At 40.0% G+C, this 26,519-nt stretch overlaps 2 protein-coding genes across 6 annotated transcripts in view; both read left to right on the top strand.

Moving 5' to 3' along the window:
- LOC127441427 (SWI/SNF-related matrix-associated actin-dependent regulator of chromatin subfamily D member 3-like) overlaps positions 1-7,236 on the top strand; it is a 31,608-nt gene extending 24,372 nt beyond the window's left edge. For all 3 annotated transcript variants that reach the window (XM_051698854.1, XM_051698855.1, XM_051698856.1), the window contains 6 exons: positions 889-1,050; positions 2,151-2,248; positions 2,407-2,542; positions 2,835-2,957; positions 5,012-5,113; positions 5,223-7,236. In XM_051698854.1, coding sequence (XP_051554814.1) covers positions 889-1,050; positions 2,151-2,248; positions 2,407-2,542; positions 2,835-2,957; positions 5,012-5,113; positions 5,223-5,276 — 675 coding nt within the window. In that variant the 3' untranslated portion in view covers positions 5,277-7,236. The remainder of the gene's footprint in view (positions 1-888; positions 1,051-2,150; positions 2,249-2,406; positions 2,543-2,834; positions 2,958-5,011; positions 5,114-5,222) is intronic.
- A 290-nt stretch (positions 7,237-7,526) lies between these two features.
- LOC127441423 (ATP-binding cassette sub-family F member 2-like) lies at positions 7,527-26,148 on the top strand. Of its 3 annotated transcripts, XM_051698834.1 has the most exons (15): positions 7,527-7,610; positions 12,092-12,271; positions 12,867-13,079; positions 17,512-17,694; positions 18,000-18,171; positions 18,414-18,509; positions 18,868-18,970; positions 19,091-19,186; positions 23,600-23,719; positions 23,883-23,972; positions 24,082-24,192; positions 24,284-24,346; positions 24,944-25,072; positions 25,201-25,404; positions 25,603-26,148. In XM_051698834.1, the coding sequence occupies exons 2-15, from the start codon at positions 12,130-12,132 to the stop codon at positions 25,717-25,719; spliced, it is 1,839 nt and encodes a 612-aa protein (XP_051554794.1). In that variant the 5' UTR covers positions 7,527-7,610; positions 12,092-12,129; the 3' UTR covers positions 25,720-26,148. The 3 variants fall into 3 exon arrangements, with proteins under 3 accessions (XP_051554794.1, XP_051554796.1, XP_051554795.1); XM_051698836.1 differs by lacking the exons at positions 7,527-7,610; positions 12,092-12,271 and adding an exon at positions 13,422-13,555 and having other exon boundaries at positions 12,944-13,079; XM_051698835.1 differs by lacking the exons at positions 7,527-7,610; positions 12,092-12,271; positions 12,867-13,079 and adding an exon at positions 13,106-13,555.
- The last annotated feature ends 371 nt before the right edge of the window (positions 26,149-26,519 follow it).

Here is a 26,519-nt window from a genome sequence, read left to right as displayed (position 1 = left end):
ATTTGTGGGTTTCACTCTCAATGGGGTGCGTGGTAAATTGTGCTTGGATCATGGAGAATAGCATGAGCCTCCACATGCGTAGTCTCCGCGGTGTCATGCACAACGAGCCAAATGATCAGATGCACGGATTGACTTTCTCAGAAGCGGAGGCAACTGGGACTTGTCCTCCGCCACCCAGATTGAGGTGAGTAACTGCGCCACCACAAGGACCTACTAAGTAGTGGGAATTGGGCATTCCAAATTGGAGAGAAAAGGGGTTAAAAAAATAAATTAAAAAAAGACATGTTTGCATAAAAACGGTGCATATGGACACAATAACGCAAACTGTGCAAACGGGCACTTAAGATGTTGATGGGGCTTTATCCCCTTTAAACCATATAACTATTCTTTTTATGAAATATCTCCAAATATGCATAGGAAGATTAACACATTGCCCCAACATTAGAATTAGAAAAGCTGTCTGAAGAACATCTACATAATGGTTGCTTTAGTTTATTTGTCTTTTCCATCTTGTAAAGTATTGTACTTAACAGCTGTAGTTGAGCCATTAGTGCCCAAAAGTTTGATTGCCCTCCAAAGTAGCAATCGCAGGTGAGTGAATTTCTCTCATAATAATGGCAATTTTTACTTTGCTAACTACATCCTAATGGGAATAATCTTTGTTTGTTAGAAAGGTTAAAAAAAAATCTAAAGGTTTTTTAATCATTAGTTTAAGTGTCTAACAAAGTCTAAGGAAATAGAAGATTAAACAATAACAGCCATTTGAAGGACCAATTTAGAAAAAGGACAAAGCACTAAATATAGCTATTTTTTATATGTAGGAAACTGGTTGAATGCAACAGTGCAGTTATGCTTGTGAATTTCTGTTTTATCAATTGCACATTTTAGCCTCCTCAGTTTAAGTTGGACCCTCGTCTTGCACGTCTCCTGGGCATCCACACCCAAACGCGCTCCTGCATTATCCAGGCATTATGGCAGTATGTCAAGACGAACAAGCTGCAGGACTCTCATGAAAAGGAGTATATTAACTGTGATAAATATTTCCAGCAGGTACTACTGTTTTGCCATCTTTCGTTGAAAACTGTATTAACATTTGGTCTGATAGCAAACATACAGCTTTGGAAAAAATTAAGAGACCACTGCAAAAATCAGTTTCTCTGGATTTACTATTTATAGGTATGTGTTTGAGTAAAATGAAAATTTTTGTTTTATTCTATAAAGTACTGACAACATTTTTCTCAAATTCCAAATAAAAATATTGTCATTTAGAGCATTTATTTGCAGAAAATGACAACTGGTCAGAATAACAAAAAAGATGCCGTGTTTTCAGACCTCGAATAATGCAACGAAAACAAGTTCATATTCATTTTTAAACAACACAATACTTATGTTTTAACTCAGGGAGAGTTCAGAAAACAATATTTGGTGGAATAACCCTGATTTTCAATCACAGCTTTCATGCGTTTTGGCATACTCTCTGCCAGTCTTTCACATTGCTGTTGGGTAACATTATGCCACTCCTGGTGCAAAAATTCAAGTTGCTCGGCTTTGTTTGATGGCTTGTGGCCATCCATCTTCCTCTTGATCACATTCCAGAGGTTTTCAATGGGGTTCAGGTCTGGAGATTAGGCTGGACATGACAGGGTCTTGATCCGGTGGTCCTCCATGGAGCATTGTCCTGCTGGAATAACCAATTCTCAGAGTTGGGGAACATTGTCAGAGCAGAAGGAAGCAAGTTTTCTTCCAGGATAATCTTGTCCTTGGCTTGATTCATGTGTCCTTCACAAAGACGAAGCTGCCTGATTCCAGACTTGCAGAAGCACCTCCAGATCATCACCGGTCTGAAAACACTGCATTTTTTTTTTTTTTTACCAGTTGTGATTTTCAGCAAATAAATGCTCTAAATGAAAATATTTTTATTTGGAATTTGGGAGAAATGTTGTCAGTACTTTACAGAATAAAACAAAAATGTTCATTTTACTCAAACACATACCTATAAATAGTAAATCCAGAGAAACTGATAATTTTACAGTGGTCTCTTAATGACTATATATATATATATATATATATATATATATATATATATATATATATATATATATATATATATATATTTATTTATTTTTTTTTTACTTGAATTCTTATTCCAGATCTTTGACTGTCCTCGTCTGAAATTCTGTGAGATCCCCCAGCGATTAACCAACCTTCTTCTCCCACCAGATCCTATTGTGATCAATCATGTTATCAGGTAGGTCATACATTTAAATATGGATGTATTTCCATTTATTGATTTCATCGAACTCTAATAGTAGCATGTTATATGTAACAATCTTTAGACCATGTGACATGAATGGACCTTGGAGGCCCGTTTTGCTTTACAAGGTAAAGATTTTTCTCATTTATCAGTGTGGATCCAAATGACCAGAAGAAGACAGCATGCTATGACATTGATGTTGAAGTTGATGATCCTCTAAAGAGTCAAATGAGTGGATTCCTTCAGTCCACAGCCAACCAGCAAGAGATCGCATCACTGGACAACAAGGTCAGATACTCAGAGAAAGAGCTTCATCATTAAAGTGAACACTGGACAGATCAGAAACTGGAAACCTTTATAAGGTTGTATGTGTTGTCATGCTTTTATCAAGACATCAGCTTGATCATTTATTCTAGTGTGTATCTCATTTGAATTCGAGAATGTCCAAATCATGCTGTTGTTTTCTTGAAATCCATGTGAACTCATACTAATTATGGCAGAATTTTCCACAGCATATTGTGTTCTGATTGTGCTGTCTAAGAGCTCTAAAAACATCACAGCTTCACATCCCATTTATTAGATCCATGAAACTATTGAGTCCATCAACCAACTAAAGATCCAAAGAGACTTCATGCTCAGCTTCTCCAGGGACCCCAAGGGCTACATTCAGGACTGGATCTGCTCCCAGAACCGAGACCTTAAGGTGACTTTAAACTAGTAGTTCTCAACTGGGGGTCATCACCGAAAAAAAGGGTGGCTGAAAGCCTCCTACACAAAACAATGCTAAATTCAGTATGTAACAAGCAACTGAAGCCAAACATATGCAGTGTTAGTACTTTTTAAAGAGAGGAGAAAATGCTTTTCTTTTGTTAGTGAGGTCAAAGGCTATGCATCCAATCAAATTCTATGGTATTGTAACTCATATTCATCTGTCATTGGTGAAATGAAAGCAAGCCAAATTCCACAGATTTCAACAATGACAGGTTGCATGACTCTTCTTCATCCTCAAAAAACTGTAATATTAAAATTATAATAGATATTTATGTTTGATAAACTATTTGTTAACTATTTTGGGCTGTAATTTTATCTCCAATGTAAAATTTGGGTCCTGAAGCAAAACCAGTTGAGAATTTTGACTGCTTTCAACCATATGTACTGCTTAAAGCCATATAAAGTTGAATACAATTAAATACCAAATAGCAGTTATGTGAACTCATTAATAATTAGTACACTTTTACATTTATTTATTGTAATCACATTTGGAAATAGCCTTAATGTATTGAAGGCATATGCTTAAATATTTGAAATTGGTTTTGTAGACAAAAATATAATTGTGCCAACATATGAATTTATTTCATTATAAAAAAAAATATTTAAAAAAAAAAAAGTTTTTGAAATTGATGACTTGGACCGAATAATTAAGAAAAGCAGCCAATAAGTGCCCAGCATATAGATGGGAACTCCTTCAATACTGTTTAAAAAGCATCCCAGGGTGATACCTCAAGAAGCTGGTTGAGAAAATGTCAAGAGTACATTTCTGAAACTTCTAGGCAAAGGGTGACTACTTTGAAGAAGCTAAAATATAACACAGTTTTTATTTATTTTGGATTTTTTTAGTCACAACATAATTCCCATATTTCCATTTCTATTATTCCATAGTTGGGATGACTTTACTATTATTCTAAAATGTGAAACAAAAAAAAAGAATGAGTAAGTGACCCTAAACTTTTGAACAGTAGTGTTATATATATATATATATATATATTAGGGCTGTCGATTTAAAGCATTAATTCAGTGCGATTAATTTTATAAAAAATAACGTGTTAAAAAAAATGAACGCAGTTAATCTTGTAATAAAGAAGATTCCTGAGAAATTCAATCTTGATGTACCACCTGTTTTCTCCAAGGGGCAGTAAGCAGAACTACAGCTGTATAGGTAACACGCAGCTTATACAGAGAACAAACCAACCCTTCAGCAGACAGCACAATACGAGGACACATTCTTGTGTTCAAAACACAGCTTGATGGAGTGCAAATCCAAACTTAAGGATCTCAAGACATGTTCTTCTAAGTATTAAACTACGTTTAACTTGACACAGCATCCTAAAAATTGTATGTTTATGATGCGACGAAAACCAAAAGTGACAACCAAAGTGAGACACTCCAAAAGCAATCTTCCTGACACAGCTGTACATTGACGGGTCCTTAGACAAGCCCTGAGAATACATTTCTTCTGACTGATTGACAAATTAACTTGCAAAATGGATTGCTGTGAACTATATGCCAATGATTGGTTTATGTTCAATAATGTGCAAATAAACAATACATTGGATTCTTAAGCCACATTTTGTATTGTCTTATCAATGCTTAACTCCTGCCACAATAATGTAATGTGTTTTAATTATCTGAATATTTTTTTGGTATGTTATTTTATATATATAATTAGTAAATATTTAAAAATAACCATTTATAGTTATTTCATCATTATTTATTAAATTATTGTTATTTCAGGGGCTTTCTCTGCAAATATTTATTATATGTGATTAATTCGATGAATTAATCGGGACACCATGTAACTAATTCGATTAAAAAATGTAATTGATTGACAGCCCAAATATATATATATATATATATATATAAGAAGACATATACAATTTTGAATACCTAGTGACTGAAAAGAAGTAACTACTCCTAGAGCCCTTCAAACAGAAATTGTAATTTTCTCTGTTGTTTTAAACTTGTCATTTTTTGGTGCAGTTGATGACAGATACATTTGGGAATCCAGAGGAAGAGAGGAGAGTAGAGTTTTACAACCAGCCCTGGTCTCAGGAAGCCATCAGCCGCTACTTCTATTGCAAGGTGAGAGGGACATAAAATGAATCATTTGGAATCTTTGTTAGATAGGTCAAGATCAGAAGTGAGATTTTCAATGGCTCTTTTCATTTACAATTTGTATTTTTATATATAGATTCAACAGCGAAGACAAGAGCTTGAACAAGCTTTGGCTATGCGAACCACCTAAAACAATTCACAATTTCAGGAATAAGTGGACAACAGATATTGTAATCTTGGGGCTTGACTATGGTTTAGTGGCCTCCACTCTGGGAAATTATACATGGACTTGAAAATATTTGACTAGACCACTTCAATATTGAGGTGTGGACTGATTTTAACTGAAGAGTTTGCAATGTGAGATGAAGAAAAGTGTAAATGTCCATTTATTTAATGTATGTTTAATGTACAGTTGAATGTATATACAGTCGCAATACATTAACAGTGTGGCTTGGGGGGGGGGGCCTGGGTAGCTCAGCGAGTAAAGACGCTGACTACCATCCCTGGAGTAGCAAGTTCGAATCCAGGTGACTCCAGCCAGGTTTCCTAAGCAACCAAATTGGCCCAGTTGCTAGGGAGGGTAGAGTCACATGGGTTAACCTCCTTGTGTTTGCTATCATGTGGTTCTTGCTCTCGGTGGGGTGCGTGATGAGTTGTGCGTGGATGCCGCGGAGAATAGCGTGAAGCCTCCACACGCGCTATGTCTCCGCGGTAACGCGCTCAACAAGCCACATGATAAGATGCATGGATTGATGGTCTCAGACGCGGAGGCAACTGAGATTCGTCCTCCACCACCTGGATTGAGGTGAGTCACTACGCCACCACGAGGACCTAGAGCACATTGGGAACTAGGCATTCCAAACTGGGGAGAAAAGGGGAGGGGAAAAAAAAACAATGTGGCTTGGGTATGAAAAAATATAAGTATATATGGATATTTGGGCTATCTTAAAAAGTGTACACTGGTCACACATAAATAAACAGCTATTGTAATCACAATTCATATCTATGTTTTGATACACAGGAAGTGAAAATATGCTATTGACCATGTGTGTCTTCTCACTTCAACTTTGTGAGAGGTGAAAATAGAATCAATTAAATCAATTAAACTTTTTGATGCTTGGGGGGGAAAAAATTTACCAAAAATGATATGCTGAAAGTTAATTTGTAGTCATGTGCCATGTTGATTTTTCTACATTTATGGATATTACTTCACATTCTGCTTGCAATTTTCCAGTCTGTTTTCTGCCTGTGAACTTGCACTGCAAAGGAGATTATGAAGAAATCCTTGAGATTAAAGTCAGCCAGAAACCTTCATTTGCAATAAGAGTGACATCTGTCATCATCATTTTGATACACTATATATGTGGTGTTACGACCAGCTCAAAATCGCAACATAAAGACAGACAGAGACAAACATGTTTGTTTGCCAATTAGAATTGATTTAATCTGTTGTAATTTGTTAAACTAACACTAATGATTCAGGCTATGATAACACATGAAGTGCATTAATATGGATGTATATTGTTAAAAATGTTTTAGTTAAACACACCCAAAATTATGGAGTTGTTTATAAAATGTCTTTATTTTCTGAGGCTTTACACACCAGGAAGGTTGGTGTGTCGATTTGTTTTCCTCTGTAAGATACAATAATGCATGTTGCACGAGAACAGTTTCATGTTTTTTAGAGTTTTGTTTTAAAAAAAAAAGTAACCGCTTGGTTTTTAGCATGATACAGAACATTTTTTTAGATCTTTGTTGCCTTAATACGTCACTGAAGATGCACTAAGGAAGCATTAACCAAAGGTTAAGTACAATTACATTATTTTTTGAAATGCCAATAAATTACTTAATTTAATTAAATATTCAATCACAACGGCATTTGCATACCATGGCCTGAGGTGTGCTTGATGCACAACTGTAAAAAATAGATACTGCAGAACTTGGAGTACTAAATCTGTTATGCATGAATGTCAAAGGGTATAATTCATATTCAGAGACATTGAAACTAGCTTCTTTTTTTTTTCTTTTTCTTTTTTTTGTGTGTGTTTATGTATTTTAATTTAAATGATGTTGCAGTGTGTATGTTATGAACATTTTGGATTTTGCTAATGAACATCCATTCAAGCATGCAAAATGAATAAATAATACAAATGCAAACAAATGATCTTTTTGCAACTATCCTCCTTTTGATTACTCTTTATTGCTTTTGAATTATTCACATAAAGCTTCCATTGGTATATTACTTAAGTAAAAAAATGACCTATAACTAAGTCATGCTCACATATCATCCCGGTGTCGTCATTATTTCTGTGTGATTCATAATAATTGTTGGTTGATAGATCGTGCTGGTGTGACTAAACGGAAACCAAACACCCTGGAAATATTTCATTGAATATGCATATAAGTAGGTGGAGGATCGGTACGTTTCTACATCTGATTGGTTAGTGCGCCGTCGTTGGTGTAGCGCGAGCGTGACCGTTTCTCTGGTGCTAGCGCTCCATCACTAATCAGGAAGAGAAATTAGGTAAGATAACGGCCATATCCCACACATTTGGTAATTTACTTTTTATTATTTCAGCGTTTATCAATGTCTACAAAAATATTCACAATTAAATTATATATACAGTTCTGTCGTTTAGAGGCATATTTGGATGAGCCCGCTAGTTTTGCCGGTTGCTAGCTTGCCAGCTAGCTCGTGGGAACACAATGAAGTTCAGCAAGTTTAGCAGTTGGTATCACTTTATGTTCTAAAGTTAGTTGCCTTATCACATATTATAATGTTAGCTGCTGTTCTGTTTTTAGGTGACACTATTTGCTAGGGTTGTGCAATGAAGTAGTGTTAGATGGCAAGAATTAGCATGGCTCATGAAGTGGCTCATTGGTCGGGCCTTTAGAAGAAAACAACGACCCGCTTTATTTGCTATATAGTAACACTCCTGTATTTTTCGTGGATTTATTTATGTGCTTTCCAAACTGATCACGATTTCATTGAATATGCTGGGGGGTCTTTCCTTTTCCGGTGTTGTGTCGAACTCCGTTTCCCCCCCGGGATCTGTTTCCCCCCAGCAGATCTGTATGGGGCAACAGTATCTGATGGTAACGTTCTCCGCTGTCAGAATGCGTTCCCCCATGCACAAACCTAAGTCTAACCCTACCCTAAGCCTAACCTACACTACCATACCATACCCACATACCCTATCGGGGCTTGGGGGAAACAGATTACGACGGGGAACACAATTCGATACAACACCTGTATCATTTCATCCATTGGTGTTTATTCGCCTTCACAGCGTCAGGGAAAAGTACTGCCCTACTTTACTCCACGTGATCCGATACACTGTCCTCTGGTGCTTAGACTGCCTACAGTTCAATGGATTTCAAATCAAAAATCAAATCAAATCACTTTTATTGTCACACAGCCATATACACAAGTGCAATAGTGTGTGAAATTCTTGGGTGCAGTTCCGAGCAACATAGCAGTCGTGACAGTGATGAGACATATACCAATTTACAATAAACATCAAATTAACACAACACAATTAAAGTCTAATATACACATAATTACACACAACACAATATACAAATAATAACATACACTGTATGGTATACAATACACAATACAATAAAAAAGTATATATAGAATGTACAGCAGGTTGTATTGTACTGTATTGACATACGGGCTGTCGGTTGATAGTAAGTTGTTAAGAGAGAATATATTATAATAATAATATAATTTATGACAGTCTGGTGTGAGATATAAGAGTAATAAAGTGCAGTGCTGATGTATTTTGATCATGGGAGATCAAGAGTTCAAAAGTCTGACTGCTTGGGGGAAGAAGCTATCATGGAGTCGACTGGTGCGGGTCCTGATGCTGCGATACCGCCTGCCTGATGGTAGCAGTGAGAACAGCCCATGGCTCGGGTGGCTGGAGTCTCTGATGATCCTCCGAGTTTTCTTCACACACCGCCTGGTATATATGTCCTGGAGGGAGGGAAGCTCACCTCAGATGATGTGTCTGGCAGTTCGCACCACCCTTTGCAGTGCTTTTCGGTTGTGGGTGGTGCTATTAGCGTTCTAGGCGGAGATGCAGCCAGTCAGGATGCTCTCTACAGTGCAGGTGTAGAACCGTGTGAGGATGTGGCGGTTCATTCCAAACTTCCTCAGCCATCTCAGGAAGAAGAGGTGCTGATGAGCCTTCTTCACAACGACTTCAGTGTGGATGGACCATGTGAGTTCCTCAGTGATGTGGACACCCAGGAACTTGAAGCTGCTGACTCTCTCCACTGGTGCTTCATTGATGGTGATGGGACTGTGTTCTCTGTCTTTTCTTCTGAAGTCCACTACAAGCTCCTTTGTCTTACTGACATTGAGGGAGAGGTTGTGCTCCTGACAGCAGTGTGTCAGGAGGGCATCTCCTCTCTGTAGGCTGTTTCATCATTGTCAGTGATCAGACCTACCACCGTCGTGTCGTCAGCAAACTTAATGATGGCATTGGAGCTATGTGTTGCCACACAGTCATGTGTGTACAGAGAATACAAGAGTGGGCTGAGAACACAGCCCTGTGGGGCTCCAGTGTTGAGGGTCAGTGATGAGATGTTGCTGCCTATTCTAACCACCTGGCATCTGCTTGACAGGAAGTCCAGGATCCAGCTGCACAGCGAGCTGTTTAAGCCCAGAGCCCGGAGATTCTCATCAAGCTTGGAGGGCACTATGGTTGAATGCTGAGCTGTAGTCTACAAACAGCATTCTCACATAAGTGTTCCTTTTTTCCAGGTGGGAGAGAGCAGTGTGTATTGTAGATGCAATGGCATCATCAGTGGAGTGGTTGTTGTGGTAAGCAAACTGCAATGGGTCCAGTGATGGAGGCAGCACAGAGCAGATGTAATCTCTGATTAGTCTCTCAAAGCATTTGCTGATGATGGGGGTCAGAGCAACAGGACGCCAGTCATGTAAGCAAGTGATTTTGGATTGCTTTGGAACAGGCACAATGGTGGACGTTTTGAAGCATGTGGGGACTACAGACAAAGAGAGGGAAAGATTGAAAATGTCTGTAAAAACACCAGCCAGTTGGTTCGCGCACGCTCTGATGACGCGGCCCGGAATACTGTCTGGACCCGCGGCTTTGTGGATATTCACCCGTCGGAAGGATTGGGTTCCATCCGCTACAGAGACGGAGAGTGAACTAACCTCTGTAGCTTCGGCCACGAGAGCTCTCTCCGTGAGGGTGGTGTTATTTCCTTCAAAACGAGAATAAAAAGTATTTAGCTCATCCGGGAGAGAGGCAGCGGTGTTCATGGCGGAGTTTTTATTCCCTTTAAAGTCCGTGATGATATTAATTCCCTGCCACATGCTTCTAGAGTTGGTGGTGTTAAACTGTCCTTCAATCTTGTTCCTGTACTGGCATTTTGCTGTTCTGTTTTTCGGAGGGCATAACTGGCTTGAATTAAAAGCGGAGGTCCGCACATTATGGCTTCTGGTTCGGATAGATCCGTATTGTTTTGGTCGGAACGACATCCTCTACGCACTTTCTGATGAAACACGTTACACTATCAGCGTAAAGCTCGATGTCGTCATCCGAGGCGGACCAGAACATCTCCCAGTCCATGTGATCAAAACAGTCTTGTAGCGTAGAGTCTGACTGGTCTGACCAGCACTGGATAGTTCTGAGGGCGGGTGCTTCCTGTTTCAGTTTCTGCCTGTAAGCGGGCAGAAGCAGAATGGAGGAGTGGTCCGATTTTCCAAATGGTGGGCAGGGGAGGGATTTGTAGCCATCCCAGAAGGGAGAGTAGCAATGGTCCAAAACCCGGTCCCCTCGTGTGTTAAAACTAACGTGTTGGTGATATTTTGGTGCGGCTGATTTGAAACTGGCTTTGTTAAAGTCCCCGGTCACAATGAACGCGGCCTCAGGGTGCGCTGTTTCCTGTTTGCTTATAATCCCGTACAGTTCCTTGAGTGCCCGGTTTGTGTTGGCTTGTGGCGGGATGTACACAGCAGTGATAATGACCGCTGGGAATTCCCTCGGTAGCCAGAATGGTCGACACAGAAGCATGAGAAATTCCAGACCAGGAGAGCAGAAAGACTTGAATGTATGTTCCTCTGATCACACCAGGATTTGTTGATCATAAAACATACACCACCACCTCTGCTTTTACCTGAGAGGTCTTTCGCTCTGTCCACTCGGTGCACGGAGAACCCCGCGGGTTCAGTGGCTGAGTCTGGAATCTCCGCAGACATCCAAGTTTCTGTTAGGCAGATAATGCAGCAGTCCCTCGTCTCTCGTTGGAAAGAGATTTGCGCTTTCAGCTTGCAGAGCTTGTTATCCAGAGACTGAACATTTGCCAGTAAAATACTGGGTAGCGGGGGTCGATTTGCGCGACGTCTTACTCTGATGAGAACGCCGGCTCTGTTTCCCCTTTTCCTCCTGCGTTTCCGCGGCCGGGCAGCCCAGACAAAGGGCTCCGCTGCCGTGTTTGTAAACAGCGGGTCGGCATTGAGGAATTTGAAGTCCGGTTTACGGTGTGTGATTGCTGAACCAATGTCCAAAAGTGTTTGTCTGTCGTAGACAATAAGGCAGACAACATCCAAGACAAAAAACATAATTGTAAACAAAACAAACAAAGCACTACCATGTTGTGTCGGAGCTCGCAACACAGCAGCCATACTCGGCGCCATCTTGAGTCAACCGGATTTTAATACCACCCCATGCTCAACACTTTAATGATTAAGGCGAATCGAGTATTGATTGAATATGAAGCATGTTCAGGAACAGCGTGTACTTTTTGTTTCTGCAGCCCATGATTCTTTGTTACACATACAGTGACGATTAAGTTTTCTAGGAATATTCTTGTGCTAAGGTGACATCTGGTACCATCTCTGGCATTTGTACAGTCAATGCATTTTGAGTCTACACAATTATTGGTTGACAGTAAATAGAATGATAGCATTTTTACAAGTGTTAAAAAAATGTTTTGACAATTTTCACTATCTTTGTCTCTCTCCATCAGATTTTCAGGGGTTGTTCTGTTCCAGGGATCCAGTTAAAATGCCGTCTGATTTGGCAAAAAAGAAGGCAGCGAAGAAAAAGGAAGCAGCCAAAGCTCGTCAACGCACCAAGAAACCAGACGAAATAAATGGTGATTGTGAAAAACCTGAGGAGCAGCATAATGGAGCTGCTGAGTTTAATGGTGAGAAACGATAGATTTTCAATCTCTCAAATAGTCTTAAACTTTGTTAATTCTTGTTTTATCACAAGTGTGTTCTCATCCCCCTTTTTTTTGGATTTTTTCCCCTTTTTCACCCAATTTGGAATGCCCAATTCCCAGTGCGCTTTTAAGTCCTCGTGGTGGCGTAGTGATTCGCCTCAATCCGGGTGGTGGAGGATGAATCCCAGTTGCCTCCTCGTCTGAGACCATCAACCCTCGCATCTTATCATGTGGCTTGTTGAACGCGTTGCCACGTAGACATAGTGCGTGTGGAGGCTTCACGCCATCCACTGTGGCATCCGCGCTCAACTCGCCACGCGCCCCACCGATAACGAACCACGTTATAGCGACCACGAGGAGGTTACCCCATGTGACTCTACCCACCCTAGCAACCGGGCCAATTTGGTTGCTTAGGAGACACTTAGGAGTTACTCAGCATGCCCTGGGATTCGAACTAGTGAACTCCAGGGGTGGTAGCCAGCGTCTTTTACCACTGAGCTACCCAGGCCCCCTTCTCATCCCCTTTCTTAAAAGAACATCATATCCATTTGCATCATCCTCTTTGGCTTTATTACAGGGGTTGATAGTTTGACAAAGGAGCTGGATGAGTTGGAGCTGAAGAAGATGGAGGCACGAGCAGTAACTGGCGTTTTGGCATCTCATCCCAACAGCACTGATGTGCACATCAGCAGCTTCTCTCTCACCTTTCATGGACAGGAGCTACTCAGTGACACTAGTTTGGAGCTCAACTCTGGCCGTCGCTATGGCCTTATTGGGCTCAATGGAACTGGTAATATCCCATAAAACGTCAAATCTGCTTTATTGTCAGTGTAGTAGATGGGGATGAAAATGTCAAGAGTACATGTCTGCAAATTCTAGGCAAAGGGTGACTACTTTGAAGATGCTAAAATATAACACAGTTTTGATTTATTTTAGATTATTCCCATAGTTCCATTTATGTTATTCCATAGTTTTGATGACTTTACTATTATTCTAAAATGTGAAGAAAAAAAAGTGTTTAAAAACTTTTGACCAGTAGTGTATATATACACTAATCAGTCAGATGGTGCCAGATGGGCTGGTTTGAGTATTTCTGTAACTGCTGATCTCCTGGGATTTTCACGCACAACAGTCTCTAGAATTTACTCCGAATGGTGCCAAAAACAAAAACATCCAGTGAGGGGCAGTTCTGCAGATGGAAACGCCTTGTTGATGAGAGTGGTCAACAGAGAATGGCCAGACTGGTTCAAACTGACAAAGTCTACGGTAACTCAGATAACTGCTCTGTACAATTGTGTTAAGAAGAATAGTGCTTGGGGTTGGTGCTGTTTTGGTGGCACGAGGGGGACCTACACAATATTAGGCAAGTGGTTTAAGTGTTGTGGCTGATCGGTGTATCAAAGCTCTGGAAAAAATTAAGAGACCACTGCAAAATGTATCTGGATTTACTATTTATAGGTATAGTTGAAGTCAGAAGTTTACATACACTTAGGTTGAAATCATTAAAACTAATTGTTTAACCACTCCACAGATTTAATTTTAGCAAACTATAGTTTTGGCAAGTTGTTTAGGACATCTACTTTGTGCATGACATGAGTAATTTTTCCAACAATTGTTTACAGACAGATTGTTTCACATTTAATTGACTATATTACAATTCCAGTAGGTCAGAAGTTTACATTAAGTTAACTGTGCCTTTAAGCAGCTTGGAAAATTCCAGAAAATGATGTCAATCCTTTAGACAATTAGCTTCTGATAGGAGGTGTACTGAATTGGAGGTGTACCTGTGGATGTATTTTAAGGCCTACCTTCAAACTCAGTGCCTCTTTGCTTGACATGGGAAAATCGAAAGAAATCAGCCAAGACCTAAGGAAAAAATTGTGGACCTCCACAAGTCTGGTTCATCCTTGGGAGCAATTTCCAAACACCTGAAGTTACCAAGTTCATATGTACAAACAATAGTACACAAGTATAAACACCATAAGACCACGCAGCCATCATACCGCTCAGGAAGGAGACGCATTCTGTCTCCTAGAGATGAACGTAGTTTGGTGCAAATCAATCCCAGAACAACAGCAAACGACCTTGTGAAGATGCTGGAGGAAACGGGTAGACAAGTAGCTATATCCACAGGAAATAGGTAGACAAGTATCTATATCCACAGTAAAACGAGTCCTATATCGACATAACCCGAAAGACTGCTCAACAAGGAAGAAGCCACTGCTCCAAAACTGCCATAAAAAAGCCAGAATACAGTTTGCAAGTGCACATGGGGACAAAGATCTTACTTTTTGGAGAAATGTCCTCTGGTCTAATGAAACAAACATTGAACTGTTTGGCTATAATGACCACCGTTATGTCTGGAGGAAAAAGGGTGAGGCTTGCAAGCCGAAGAACACCATCCCAACTGTGAAGCATGGGGGTGGTAGCATCATGTTGTGGGGGTGCTTTGCTGCAGGAGGGACTGGTGCACTTCACAAAATAGATGGCATCATGAGGAAGGAAAATTATGTGGATATATTGAAGCAACATCTCAAGACATCAGCTAGGAATTTAAAGCTCGATTGCAAATGGGTCTTCCAAATGGACAATGACCCCAAGCATACCTCCAAAGTTGTGGCAAAATGGCTTAAGGACAACAAAGTCAAGGTATTGGAGTGGCCTTCACAAAGCCCTAACCTCAATCCGACAGAACATTTGTGAGCAGAAATGAAAAAGCGTGTGCGAGCAAGGAGGCCTACAAAACTGACTCGGTTACACCAGTTCTGTCTGGAGGAATGTGCCAAAATTCCATCAACTTATTGTGAGAAGCTTGTGGAAGGCTACCCAAAATGTTTGACCCAAGTTAAACAATTTAAAGGCAATGCTACCAAATACTAACAAAGTGTATGTAAACTTCTGACCCACTGGGAATGTGATGAAAGAAATAAAAGCTGAAATAAATCATTCTCTCTGCTATTATTCTGACATTTCCCATTCATAAAATAGTGATCCTAACTGACCTAAGACAGGGAATGCTTTCTACAATTAAATGTCAGGAATTGTGAAAAACTGAGTTAAAATGTATTTGGCGAAGGTGAATGTAAACTTCTGACTTCAGCTCTGTGCGTGTGTGTGTGTATGTATATTTTATATATATATATATATATATAATTAAATCACTTTGTCACTCAACCATATACACAAGTGCAACAGTGGGTGAAAGTCTTGGGTGCAGATCCGAGCAACTTAGCAGTCATGACAGTGATGAGACATATACCGATTTACACAACACAATTTACAAAATTAATATACACATAATTACACACAACAATATACAAATAATAATGTACAGTATACAATATACACAGTATACAAAAAAATAATATATATAAATACTCACCAAGCACTTTATTAAAAACACCTGTACACCTACTTATTCATGCAATTAGCTACTTAGGCAATCATGTGGCAGCAGTGCAATGCATAAAATCATGCAGATACAGGTCTGGAGCTTCAGGTAATGTTCACATCAACCATCAGAATGGGGAAAAATGTGATCTCAGTGATTTCGACCGTGGCATGATTGTTGGTGCCAGATGGGCTGGTTTGAGTATTTCTGTAACTGCTTATCTCCTGGGATTTTCACACACAACAGTCTCTAGAGTTTACCCAGAATGTCAAAAACAAAAAATATCCAATGAGTGGCAGTTCTGCGACAGAAATGCCTTGTTGATGAGAGAGGTCAATGAAGAATAGCCAGACTGGTTCGAGCTGACAGAAAGGCTATGGTTACTCGGATAACCCCTCTGTACAATTGTAGTGAGCAGAATAGCATCTCAGAATGCACAACATGTTGAACCTTGAGGTGAATGGGCTACAAAGGCAGAAGACCAGGTTATGTTTTTCCAGTCTTTAACTGTCCAGTTTTGGTGAGCCTGTGCCCACTGCAGCCTCAACTTTCTGTTCTTTGGTTGACAGAAGTGGAACCCGACTTGGTCTTCTGCTGTTGTAGCCCATCCGCCTCATGGTTCGATATGTTGCTCATTCTGAGATGCTATTCTGTTCACTCCCTGGAGATCATCAGTTACAGAAATACTCAAATCAGCTTGTCTGGCACCAACAATCATGCCACGGTTGAAATCAGTGAGATCACATTTTTCCCCATTCTGATGGTTAATATGAACATTAACTGAAGCTCCAGACCAGTATCTGCAAGATTTTACGCATTGCACTGCTGCCGCACGATTGGCTGATTAGATAATCGTATGAATAAGTTGGTGGGCAGTTGTTACCAATGAAGTGCTCAGTGAGTGTAAGTAAACCGTTATTGGTAATGTAAAATTTGTGAATAAAACCATACAAATTATACATCCATGACATACTCAATTGACCCTTCGCTAAGCTCCGCCCCCCTTGGTTACGTTGCTCGCTCTGACAAGCTCTGCAGAACTCCCCATAGGAATGAATGGGAGATAAACGCAGCAGTTTTTGGCCAAGTATTCTCATAAACGGAATGGATAATATTATTATGTGGGCTGCAATAAAGAGTGAATTTGTAAAGCATATTTATCTGACATTTTTTGTAAAGAAATTGCTAAATTATTCAGTAATTTGATTGAAAACTGCAGACTGTGATATATAACAGTCGCATAAAAAGAGAAAAGTGTCACTTGATAGCAATTAAAAACCTCATAACATTAGTGTAAGTGAAAAGAACTGCTTATAACGCCTTATAACACTAATATTGATGCTGTGAACTATGTACTATCACCTTTACTAAGATCTGAATCAATACATAAATGAATTAATGTTAAGTTGTTAGCTTTATTTTACCTTGGAGAAAATGTTGGTGTCCTCGCTGATGTTATTCATGTTCATTTGGGAATGATAATGACACTTAAATCCATAGCATGCTCTTCTCAATATTTATTTGAAGAAACACACTTCACTCCCATAGGCTCTCATTGTAAAAAGGCTAACGCTTGTCAGAGTAATGGTGGTGGGGCAACAGTTGCTAAAACAGGATTGGTCAGAAATGCTTTTAAGGCAGGGTTTAGCAAAGGGTCAGTTGTAACTTGTTAATCCTCAAGTAATCGATTACCTGTTTTTACAAAATTACACTATCAATCTCTGGTAATATATGTGCAGGTTGCATTATGATGGTGTCAAATGACTATGACCTTTTTTGTAAGTTGGTTTTGACTCGCAGACAACTGTCATATGTTTCAAATGATGTGCAGGCAAATCTATGCTGTTGTCAGCGATTGGCCACAGGGAGGTACCCATTCCAGAGCACATTGACATTTACCACCTGACCCGTGAGATGGCACCCAGTGAGAAGACTGCTCTGCAGTGTGTGATGGAGGTAGACCAGGAGAGGATCAAGCTGGAGAGAGAGGCTGAAAGACTAGCCCACGAGGACTGTGAGTCACATCAACATTAATCACATCTAATTGTACATTACTGCATATTTGAATAGGTTAGGTCCGTAAGGTACCCACCATGTTTTCATAGGAACTGCTCATTTTGTAGCAGCATCCTTTCCTAGGCGTGGAATATTGAAGATCTCAGTTTGAGAAGACTCCTTAATGCTGTATAGTTAAGAAATCTCCTGGCTGAGGAACAAATGTCAGCACATTACCCTTTTAATAGGATGTGCATTTTGTAAGATATGCGTGACATCCAGGACTGTTCTGTTTGTTCATTTTTGTTTATTCCCCCTCTTCAGCTGAATGTGAGAAGCTGATGGAGCTGTATGAGCGTTTGGAGGAGCTGGACGCTGATAAAGCAGAGATGCGTGCCTCACGGATCCTCCACGGTCTAGGCTTCACTGCTGCCATGCAGCAGAAGAAGCTCAAAGACTTCAGTGGTGGCTGGAGGATGCGTGTTGCTCTTGCTCGGTAGGCCTTCAAAACTCTTGATTACAACCCTGAAAGTTCAGAGCCGCTGGGAGATGATGTAACAAAAGGCCGAATGATAGCACAGTTGCCTTGGTGTAACTGTGCAATGACAAAAACTGTCTGAAGCGTTTTGTCTGATCCCTGAAGCTCTTTGGCAATGTATGCCTTTGGATTTGCAAATCTTTAATCAATCACCGGAGTTTTTATGGAATCAATCACTCATGAATTTCCTTTTACTTTAGGGCACTGTTCCTCAAGCCTTTCATGTTACTTTTGGATGAGCCAACAAACCACCTGGACTTGGACGCATGTGTGTGGCTGGAGGAAGAGCTCAGACAGTAAGCTGCTTTGTTTTGAAAAATAAGACCATGTATGCCATATGCACAATTGCACGTGAAAATATTGCTGTTTAACATGGGTTGTTGCTGATGACATGATGTGAACAAAAGGCCGAATTGTAGCTCTTCCGTCAAGCAGTTTGTTCTCAGTACGGATAGAGCTTTGACAAAAACTAGACCGAAGCGTTTAGCTGATCCCTTGGCACTACCCAGATGCAGTTGTGTTTGACGATGTTTATGCACTCTGTTTTAAAGTCATTATTGCAGTTACTTAGTTCTGCTAGGTTGTGGTGCATTTTTGACAAAATAAGATTTAAGTTTTCCGCTTTTTACCTTTTGGTTCTCTTTCCTCTCACAGGTTCAAAAGAATCTTGGTTTTAATATCCCATTCTCAGGATTTCCTCAATGGCGTTTGTACCAACATTATTCACCTGCACCAGCGCAAGCTGAAATATTACACGGTAAAGGGACCAATAATTTCACCCTCAAATCACTGGGGAGCTTTTCCCCTATAATGGCAAATATGCTGCTTTATTTATTTATTAATTTATTCATTAGCTCATCCTTTTTTCCCCGTGAAGGGTAATTATGACCAGTATGTGAAGACCAGAGAGGAACTGGAGGAGAATCAGATGAAACGGTTTAACTGGGAACAGGACCAGATAGCGCATATGAAGGTGAGCGTTTTCTAAATCTCATCTCATGAAAATTTCCCTAACTATTCAGCAAATGACTTATGTTGGCTTGACAATGCCATAATGTTTTTAATTTTCACATTTTATGGGTTTTTCCAAAATCCCTAAACCAAGACCTAAATTATCAATTGTAACTTTTAAGCTACATCCATCAAACTTGGCACACTCGGGTTGTTATACATTTTCGAACTGATCATAATAACAATTTTCGCACAGTGGCCGATCAGCAATCTGAAAAATCATATAAGCTGTGTCTGAATATCCATAATCCTCTACTATATAGGATGTAAATAACAGTATGCCAATGTAGTATGTCCGAATCCACAGTATTCATGAAGCAGTAAGCGAGAAATACCCGGATGATGTACTATTTCCAGTGAGATTTTGAAGTGTGGATCGACTGGATACTTAACGATCCTATAATCCCTTGGGAGCTGAGGCGACGTCACGTTCAAAACTCGGGATTTAAAAGAACAGCGAGTCAGAGGGCTCTTTTCAACTGTAAGTGCTATATATACCAAGATAATTGTTCCTTGTGCATAAATTGTGCTTGTTTAACAAAACCAGAGCAGACAGTTTTCGTGGTTGTTGTTCATACGTCATATATTTGGGTCACGGGTCAATGCCCACTTCACTGGTTGAAGTATGTCCGAAATCTATTCTTACTATTTCAGAATCAGCTTTATTGCCAAGTATGCTTACACATGCAATTTTTTGAAATTTGTCTTGGTGACAGGAGCTTCCAGTGTACAACAATACAAAAACAGCAGCAATAATAAAAAATAATTATACACATACATACATACACGCACAGACACACACATACATACACACATACACATATGTAGTGCAAATCTAACACAAATCTGTTATCTGTTATGTACAGTGCAAAATACAAAACTGTTATGTACAGTGCAAATGTTTTTTGTTTTTGTTTTTCTCAGAGGAATGAAATGGCAGAAGAGGTTGGATGTGTTGGATAAATATAAAAAAGACTAAACTGTGTATTGCATATAGTTATTGCTCAATGGGTCTGTTTAACTGTTCATGAGATGGATAGCCTGAGGGAAAAAACTGTTCCTGTGCCTGAGGGTTCTGGTGCTCAGAGCTCTGAAGCGTCGGCCAGAAGGCAACAGTTCAAAAAGGTAGTGGGCAGGGTGAGTGGGGTTCAGAGTGATTTTTCCAGCCTTTATCCTCAATCTGGAAGTGTATAGTTCTTGAAGGGGGGGGCAGGGGGCAACCAATAATCCTCTCAGCAGTCCGAACTGTCCTTTTGTAGTCTTCTGATGTCTGATTTTGTAGCTGAACCAAATCAGACAGTTATTGAGGCAGAGGACAGACTCAGTGACTGCTGAGTAGAACTGTATCAGCAACGCCTGTGGCAGGTTGAACTTCCTCAGCTGGCGAAGGAAGTACAACCTCTGCTGGGCCTTTTTCACAATGTCAATGTGTGTCTCCCACTTCAGGTCCTGTGAGATGGTAGTGCCCAGGAACCTGAATGACTCCACTGCTGCCACAGTGCTGTTTAAAATGGTGAGGGGGGTCAGTGTTGGGGTGTTCCTTCTAAAGTCCACAATCATCTCCACCGTTTTGAGCGTGTTCAGCTCAAGGTTGTTTTGACTGCACCAGACAGCCAGCTGTTTAACCTCCCTTCTGTATGCAAACTCATCGTCATCTCGGATGAGGCCGATGACAGTGGTGTCGTCTGCAAACTTCAGGAGCTTGACAGAGAGGTCCTTGGCGATGCAGTCATTGTTGTACAGGGAGAAAAGTAGTGGGGAGAGCACACATCCCTGGGGGGGCACCAGTGCTGATTGTACAGGTGCTAGAAGTGAGTTTCCCCTGTCTTACAAGCTGCTGCCTGTCCGTCAGAAAGCTGGTAATCCACTGACAGATAGACATGGGAACAGAGAGTTGGTGTAATTTATTCTGGAGTATAGCTAGGATGATGGTGTTGAAAGCCGAACTGAAGTAAACAAAAAAGGATCCTTCCATGTGTCCCTGGTCTGTCCAGATGTTGCAGGACATGATGCAATCCCATGTTGACTACATCATCCACAGACCTGTTTACTCGATAAGCAAATTGAAGGGGATTTAGAAAGGGTCCAGTGATGTTCTTCAGGTGGGCCAACACCAGTCTCTCAAATGATTCCATGACCACAGACGTCGGGGCGACAGGTCTGTAGTCATTAAGTCCTGTGATTTTTGGTTTCTTTGGGACAGGAATAATGATTGAGTGTTTGAAGCACCATGGGACTTCACACTGCTCCAGTGATCTATTGAAGATCTGTGTGAAGATGGGGGCCAGCTGGTTAGCACAGGATCGAAGACAAGCTGGTGAGACGCCATCTGGGCCTGAAGCTTTCCTCGTCTTTTGTTTCCAAAAGACCCGGCTCACATCATCTTCACAGATCTTGAGTGCAGGTTGAGTAGCGGGAGTGGGGAGGAGGGGGTTGCAGGAGGTGTTGGTGTTTGTGTGAAGTGAAGGTCAGAGTGGGTGTGAGATTGGGCCTTTCAAATCTGCAGTAGAGCACATTCAGGTCGTCAGCCAGTTATTGGTCCACCACAGGGTTGGGGGTAGGAGTCCTGTAATTTGTGAGTTGTTTCATGCCACTCCACACTGATGCAGGGTCGTTAGCTGAAAACTTGTTTTTCAGCTTCTCACTCTGATTTCCTTGTTCAGTGTGTTCCTGGCCTGATTGTACAAGACTTTATCCCCACCCCTGTAAGCATCCTCTTTGGCCTGACGAAGCTGCCTGAGCTCTGCTGTAAACCACGGTTTGTCGTTGTTGAACTTTAAATAAGTCCTAGTAGGAATGCACATATCCTCACAGAAACTGATATATGATGTAACCGTATCTGTGAGCTCGTCCAGATTGGTGTCTGCAGCCTCAAAAACACACGAAGCAGGCTTGTAGTTCCTGCTCTGCTTCATTGGTCCATCTCTTTACAGTCCTTACTACTGGCTTGGTTGATTTTATTTTCTGCCTGTAGGTTGGAAGAAGATGAACCAGACAGCAATCAGAGAGTCCCAAAGCTGCTCTAAGGACAGAGCGATATGCATCCTTTATTGTTGTGGAACAATGATCCATTGCATGCATACCTAAAAGAATGTATTGTTTTGATGGCAGATAAGTGCAGCCTTCATCAAATATAGTACATACTGTGACAGTACTTGGTTTACGATGCAGGGATAGACTGTCATTGACCGAATGTTCATACAGGCCAATGGAATGCTCGTTAATTCAAACTTCAACTGCCAAAAAATTCAGATGTAAACACACACTCACAAGGCCTGCCATATCATGGCTTTAGGTTATTATATCTTTCTGAAGGCTTAAGGCCTCGATATACTTCCGTTGAAGTTCTTCTTCGTTCAGGGGTAAAAAGAAGTTCTAAACAGCTGAGCAACGGTATACTGTTTCTGAACATTCAGACACCTGCCACACCTATGTGGGAGGTATTTAGAAGCAGTACATTTAAATAAGAGGATGCTACATGTAAAACCTTAATGTGTTATCGGTGACTTTATGCCTCTTTCTAAATAGAATTTACATGAGGTCAGTAAAAGAAGCTGTTTTAACCACTCAATGACGATTTGAAGTAATATATATGCAGTAGAAAATGTTTAATTTGTCTTGTTTACATTATGAATTCATATGCGCCAGTTACACTCTGTTATTGTAATTTATTATGACACTGATACCGTTGCAAAGATGAATGTATAATAATGTTTATGTGCAGAACAAAGATAAAACAATGATTATAGAGGCATATCTTCAGACAGATGTGAATGGCTTTTGCTGCAGATGGCACATGAGTGAATGGGCATTTGAGAGTATTTGAGAAGATTTGATTCTTTTAGTAGACAAAAAAAAAATATCACATGACTTGGTCTTGGAAAATGTCTTTTAAGCAAACGATTGTACAGATGTAGCTACATTTGCACCAGTTCTCTAATAACTCTGCACATCGATGTGTTCATGTTGACTGATTATTTACTCCCTGAACAACGTAAACAAAATTAGCCATCGGCCTCAAGGTAGGTAGAGCTCCAGGTCACACCGAACGATGACGTGGACCAAACGCAGTAAGAAAGTGTTTAGCAGCTGATAAGAATTTTTCCTAAAAGTTCACCCAGTAAGCAGTTACAAACCACACAAACAAAGGTAAAACCTTCTTTTTGGCCAGATTTTGCTCTAAATGAGCTTGCATCCATTCTTTCTTTGATTTTGTAGGAAGTATATCGAGGCATTTAATCTGAAGGTTTACTTGACAATATATCTTTCTAAAACTTTCAGACAAAACCTTTGTCAAGCCAACATCAAAGTATGTCTCTGCAGACTTTACCTATCTAGTTAGATGATGATCTAACGTATGCCTGTTAATCCTCAGAACTACATTGCTCGGTTTGGTCATGGCTCTGCTAAGCTGGCCAGACAGGCCCAGAGCAAAGAGAAGACTCTACAGAAGATGGTTGCCTCAGGTCTTACTGAGCGTGTTGTGAATGACAAGGTAAGGAGAAGGGCTTTTTGTAGGTAAACAAACATCTCTGTGAAATATTTCTGGTTGCATAATCCTCGGTACAACTATTTGCAATCGACCCTTTCAAATATTACCTTTCAGTCTGGTACAATGACTCCACAACAATGGCTTAATTATTTCGCTTCTCTTTCAGACCCTATCATTTTATTTTTCTCCTTGCGGGAAGATCCCCCCTCCTGTCATTATGGTTCAGAATGTCAGCTTCAGGTATTCAGAAGCAACGGTATGAACAACCTTCTTACCTCCCCAACTACCTTTTATGCACATTTGTATGTAGTGTCCACTGCTGGAGTGACTTTCTCACATTTAGATGTTATTTATTTTTTTAATAGCCATATATTTATAATAACCTGGAGTTTGGAATTGATTTGGATACACGGGTGGCCCTTGTAGGGCCTAATGGGGCTGGAAAGTCTACTTTGCTGAAGCTCCTTACTGGAGAGGTAAGGGACTTTACCTCTGTAAATACAAAACTTAGTATGTGTATAGGTTCAGACATTCTGTGAAATAGATTTTTTTTATCTATTCTTTCAGCTCCTGCCCTCAGATGGTATGATTAGAAAACACTCCCATGTAAAGATTGGCAGATATCATCAGGTATGTTGGATTACAGAATTACACTTTATATTGGGCATTTTGTTTTCCCAAAGTAGCTACACATTTGTGAATTTTATTTATTTTTTGTATAACATTTTCACAAAATCAAAACTGCTTTGAAATGTTTATATATAACTTGCATATAACAATGTGGACAGCCAGTCTTAAGGACTGTATTTTAAAAACAAATTGCAGTATGAACGAGGCTTTTGTCTCTGCAGAACAAAATAGGCGTTTTCAAACCAGGATGGGCATTTTTCTACCGCTTTACACGATTTGCCTACTACATTGAGATTCCCTACTTTCATTGGATAGTTCAGAAATGCCCAGTCTGGTTTGTAAACGCCCACTGGTTACTACATTGTCTTCCCTACTTTCATTGTATATTTGAAAAACACCCATCTTGGTTTGAAAATGCCCACAGATTGAGAAATGCCTATTACAGTTCCACAGAGACCAGTACTTCGTATGAACAGCCTAATGCATTATATTGATTACAATTACTTCATCTATTATTATGCAATAACCTGAAAATTATCAGTGGTATGGATCAAATAAGTTATTTATAAAATGTTGCTTGTGTTAAATTTTCTGTAGCATCTAACAGAGCAATTGGAGCTTGATCTTTCTCCATTGGAGTACATGATGAAGTGTTACCCCGAGATTAAGGAGAAAGAGGAGATGAGGAAAATAATTGGTCGCTATGGGCTCACAGGCAAACAGCAGGTGGGTTGTACTTGGAGTTAGAAATTAAATGTTTTCTATTTTTGGCATTGCTCATTTCATGTCTTGCTGTGATTGCTCTACAGATGAACCTACATGTCATGTTGTCGACTTGATCTCTTTTAAACTAGGTGAGCCCCATTAGGAATCTGTCTGATGGACAGAAGTGCCGCGTCTGTTTTGCCTGGTTGGCCTGGCAGAATCCTCACATGCTCTTTCTTGACGAGCCGACCAATCACCTTGATATTGAAACCATTGATGCTCTGGCTGAGGCAATCAACGACTTTGAGGGTGGAATGATGCTGGTCAGCCACGACTTCAGGCTTATTCAGCAGGTACTGTAAAGCTGTTTATTTTTTTCCATGTGTGGTAGTTTATTCATTCATTTTTTTCTGAAAGTTACTTCAGTTAAAGGAAATTTTGCATGTTTTTCCAATACATTTTCACTGAATACTTAATTAACTGTATCACTGTCAGACTAATGCTTTTGACTTTGTTAAATTGTGGCTTAATGTTGGTTTGTTTTCTTGTAGGTTGCTCAGGAGATCTGGGTTTGTGAAAAGCAGACCATCACAAAATGGAATAGGGACATTCTGGCCTACAAGGAACATCTGAAATCTAAGATTGACAAACAGATGCATGATCTATAGCCAGTAGATCCTCCATAACATACAAATTGCAACATCTCTGCTAACCCAATTATTGCTCTCCAGGAAACGCATGCTGATTAGACTGCAGTCAAAGCACCTTTTTTTGTTTCAGTGCCACCTTTTACACTTGAGTCCGTTACTGGGGTTGCCACCGGAGACAATTGTCTTGTTTTATTTGTTAATATGCATTACAGTATTTGGATTTTCCTTTTGAAAAAAAGAAAACCTATTAAAATCATGGTTGTGCACTTCATATATTGTTTATTAGAACCGTCCTGTTATGTGACTGGTCAGGTTTATAGGACAAATGCTGAAATATAAAAGAAAGTAAACCAAGGACTCTTGAAGAGGTTTTTTTTATTTTCTCAAATATTGTTTAAAGTTGTATTGGAAAAATTGAGATGTCTGATTAAAGGGTACATTTATTTATGTGGCCTCCCCTCCATTTTCTTTGTTGGCTTCAAGATCAGCTTTAGAGGTTTGTCTTTGCATTTTGTTCTATCTATTGCCTCAATTTCTTACAGAACAGAGAAACTACCTGTTTGTTCAATGTGTGCTTGGCAGAATAACAATTAATTGTTCAGATAAATTGTTTAAAGAAAATGTTTTAAAAAAACACGCTGATGGTAATTGCTCATACACTGATCAGGCACAACATTAAAATCACCTGCCTAATATTGTGTAGGTCCCCCTCTTGACACCAAAACAGCACCGACCCGCATCTCAGAATAGCATTCTGAGATGCTATTCTTCTCACCACAATTGCACAGAACAGTTATCTAAGTTACCGTAGACTTTGT

Source organism: Myxocyprinus asiaticus, chromosome 5 (assembly GCF_019703515.2).
Source record: "Myxocyprinus asiaticus isolate MX2 ecotype Aquarium Trade chromosome 5, UBuf_Myxa_2, whole genome shotgun sequence".
In the NCBI taxonomy this organism is placed as follows: Eukaryota; Metazoa; Chordata; class Actinopteri; order Cypriniformes; family Catostomidae; genus Myxocyprinus; species Myxocyprinus asiaticus.
This window is presented reverse-complemented; position numbering and strand designations above follow the sequence as displayed.

Excerpts from the sequence above, each read along its gene's own strand:
- LOC127441423 (XM_051698834.1), top strand. The coding sequence starts at position 12,130 with ATGCCGTCTGATTTGGCAAAAAAGAAGGCAGCGAAGAAAAAGGAAGCA. Across the intron at positions 18,172-18,413 it reads ATGCGTGTTGCTCTTGCTCG|GGCACTGTTCCTCAAGCCTT; the intron begins GTAGGCCTTCAA and ends CTTTTACTTTAG. Across the intron at positions 25,405-25,602 it reads ACTTCAGGCTTATTCAGCAG|GTTGCTCAGGAGATCTGGGT; the intron begins GTACTGTAAAGC and ends GTTTTCTTGTAG.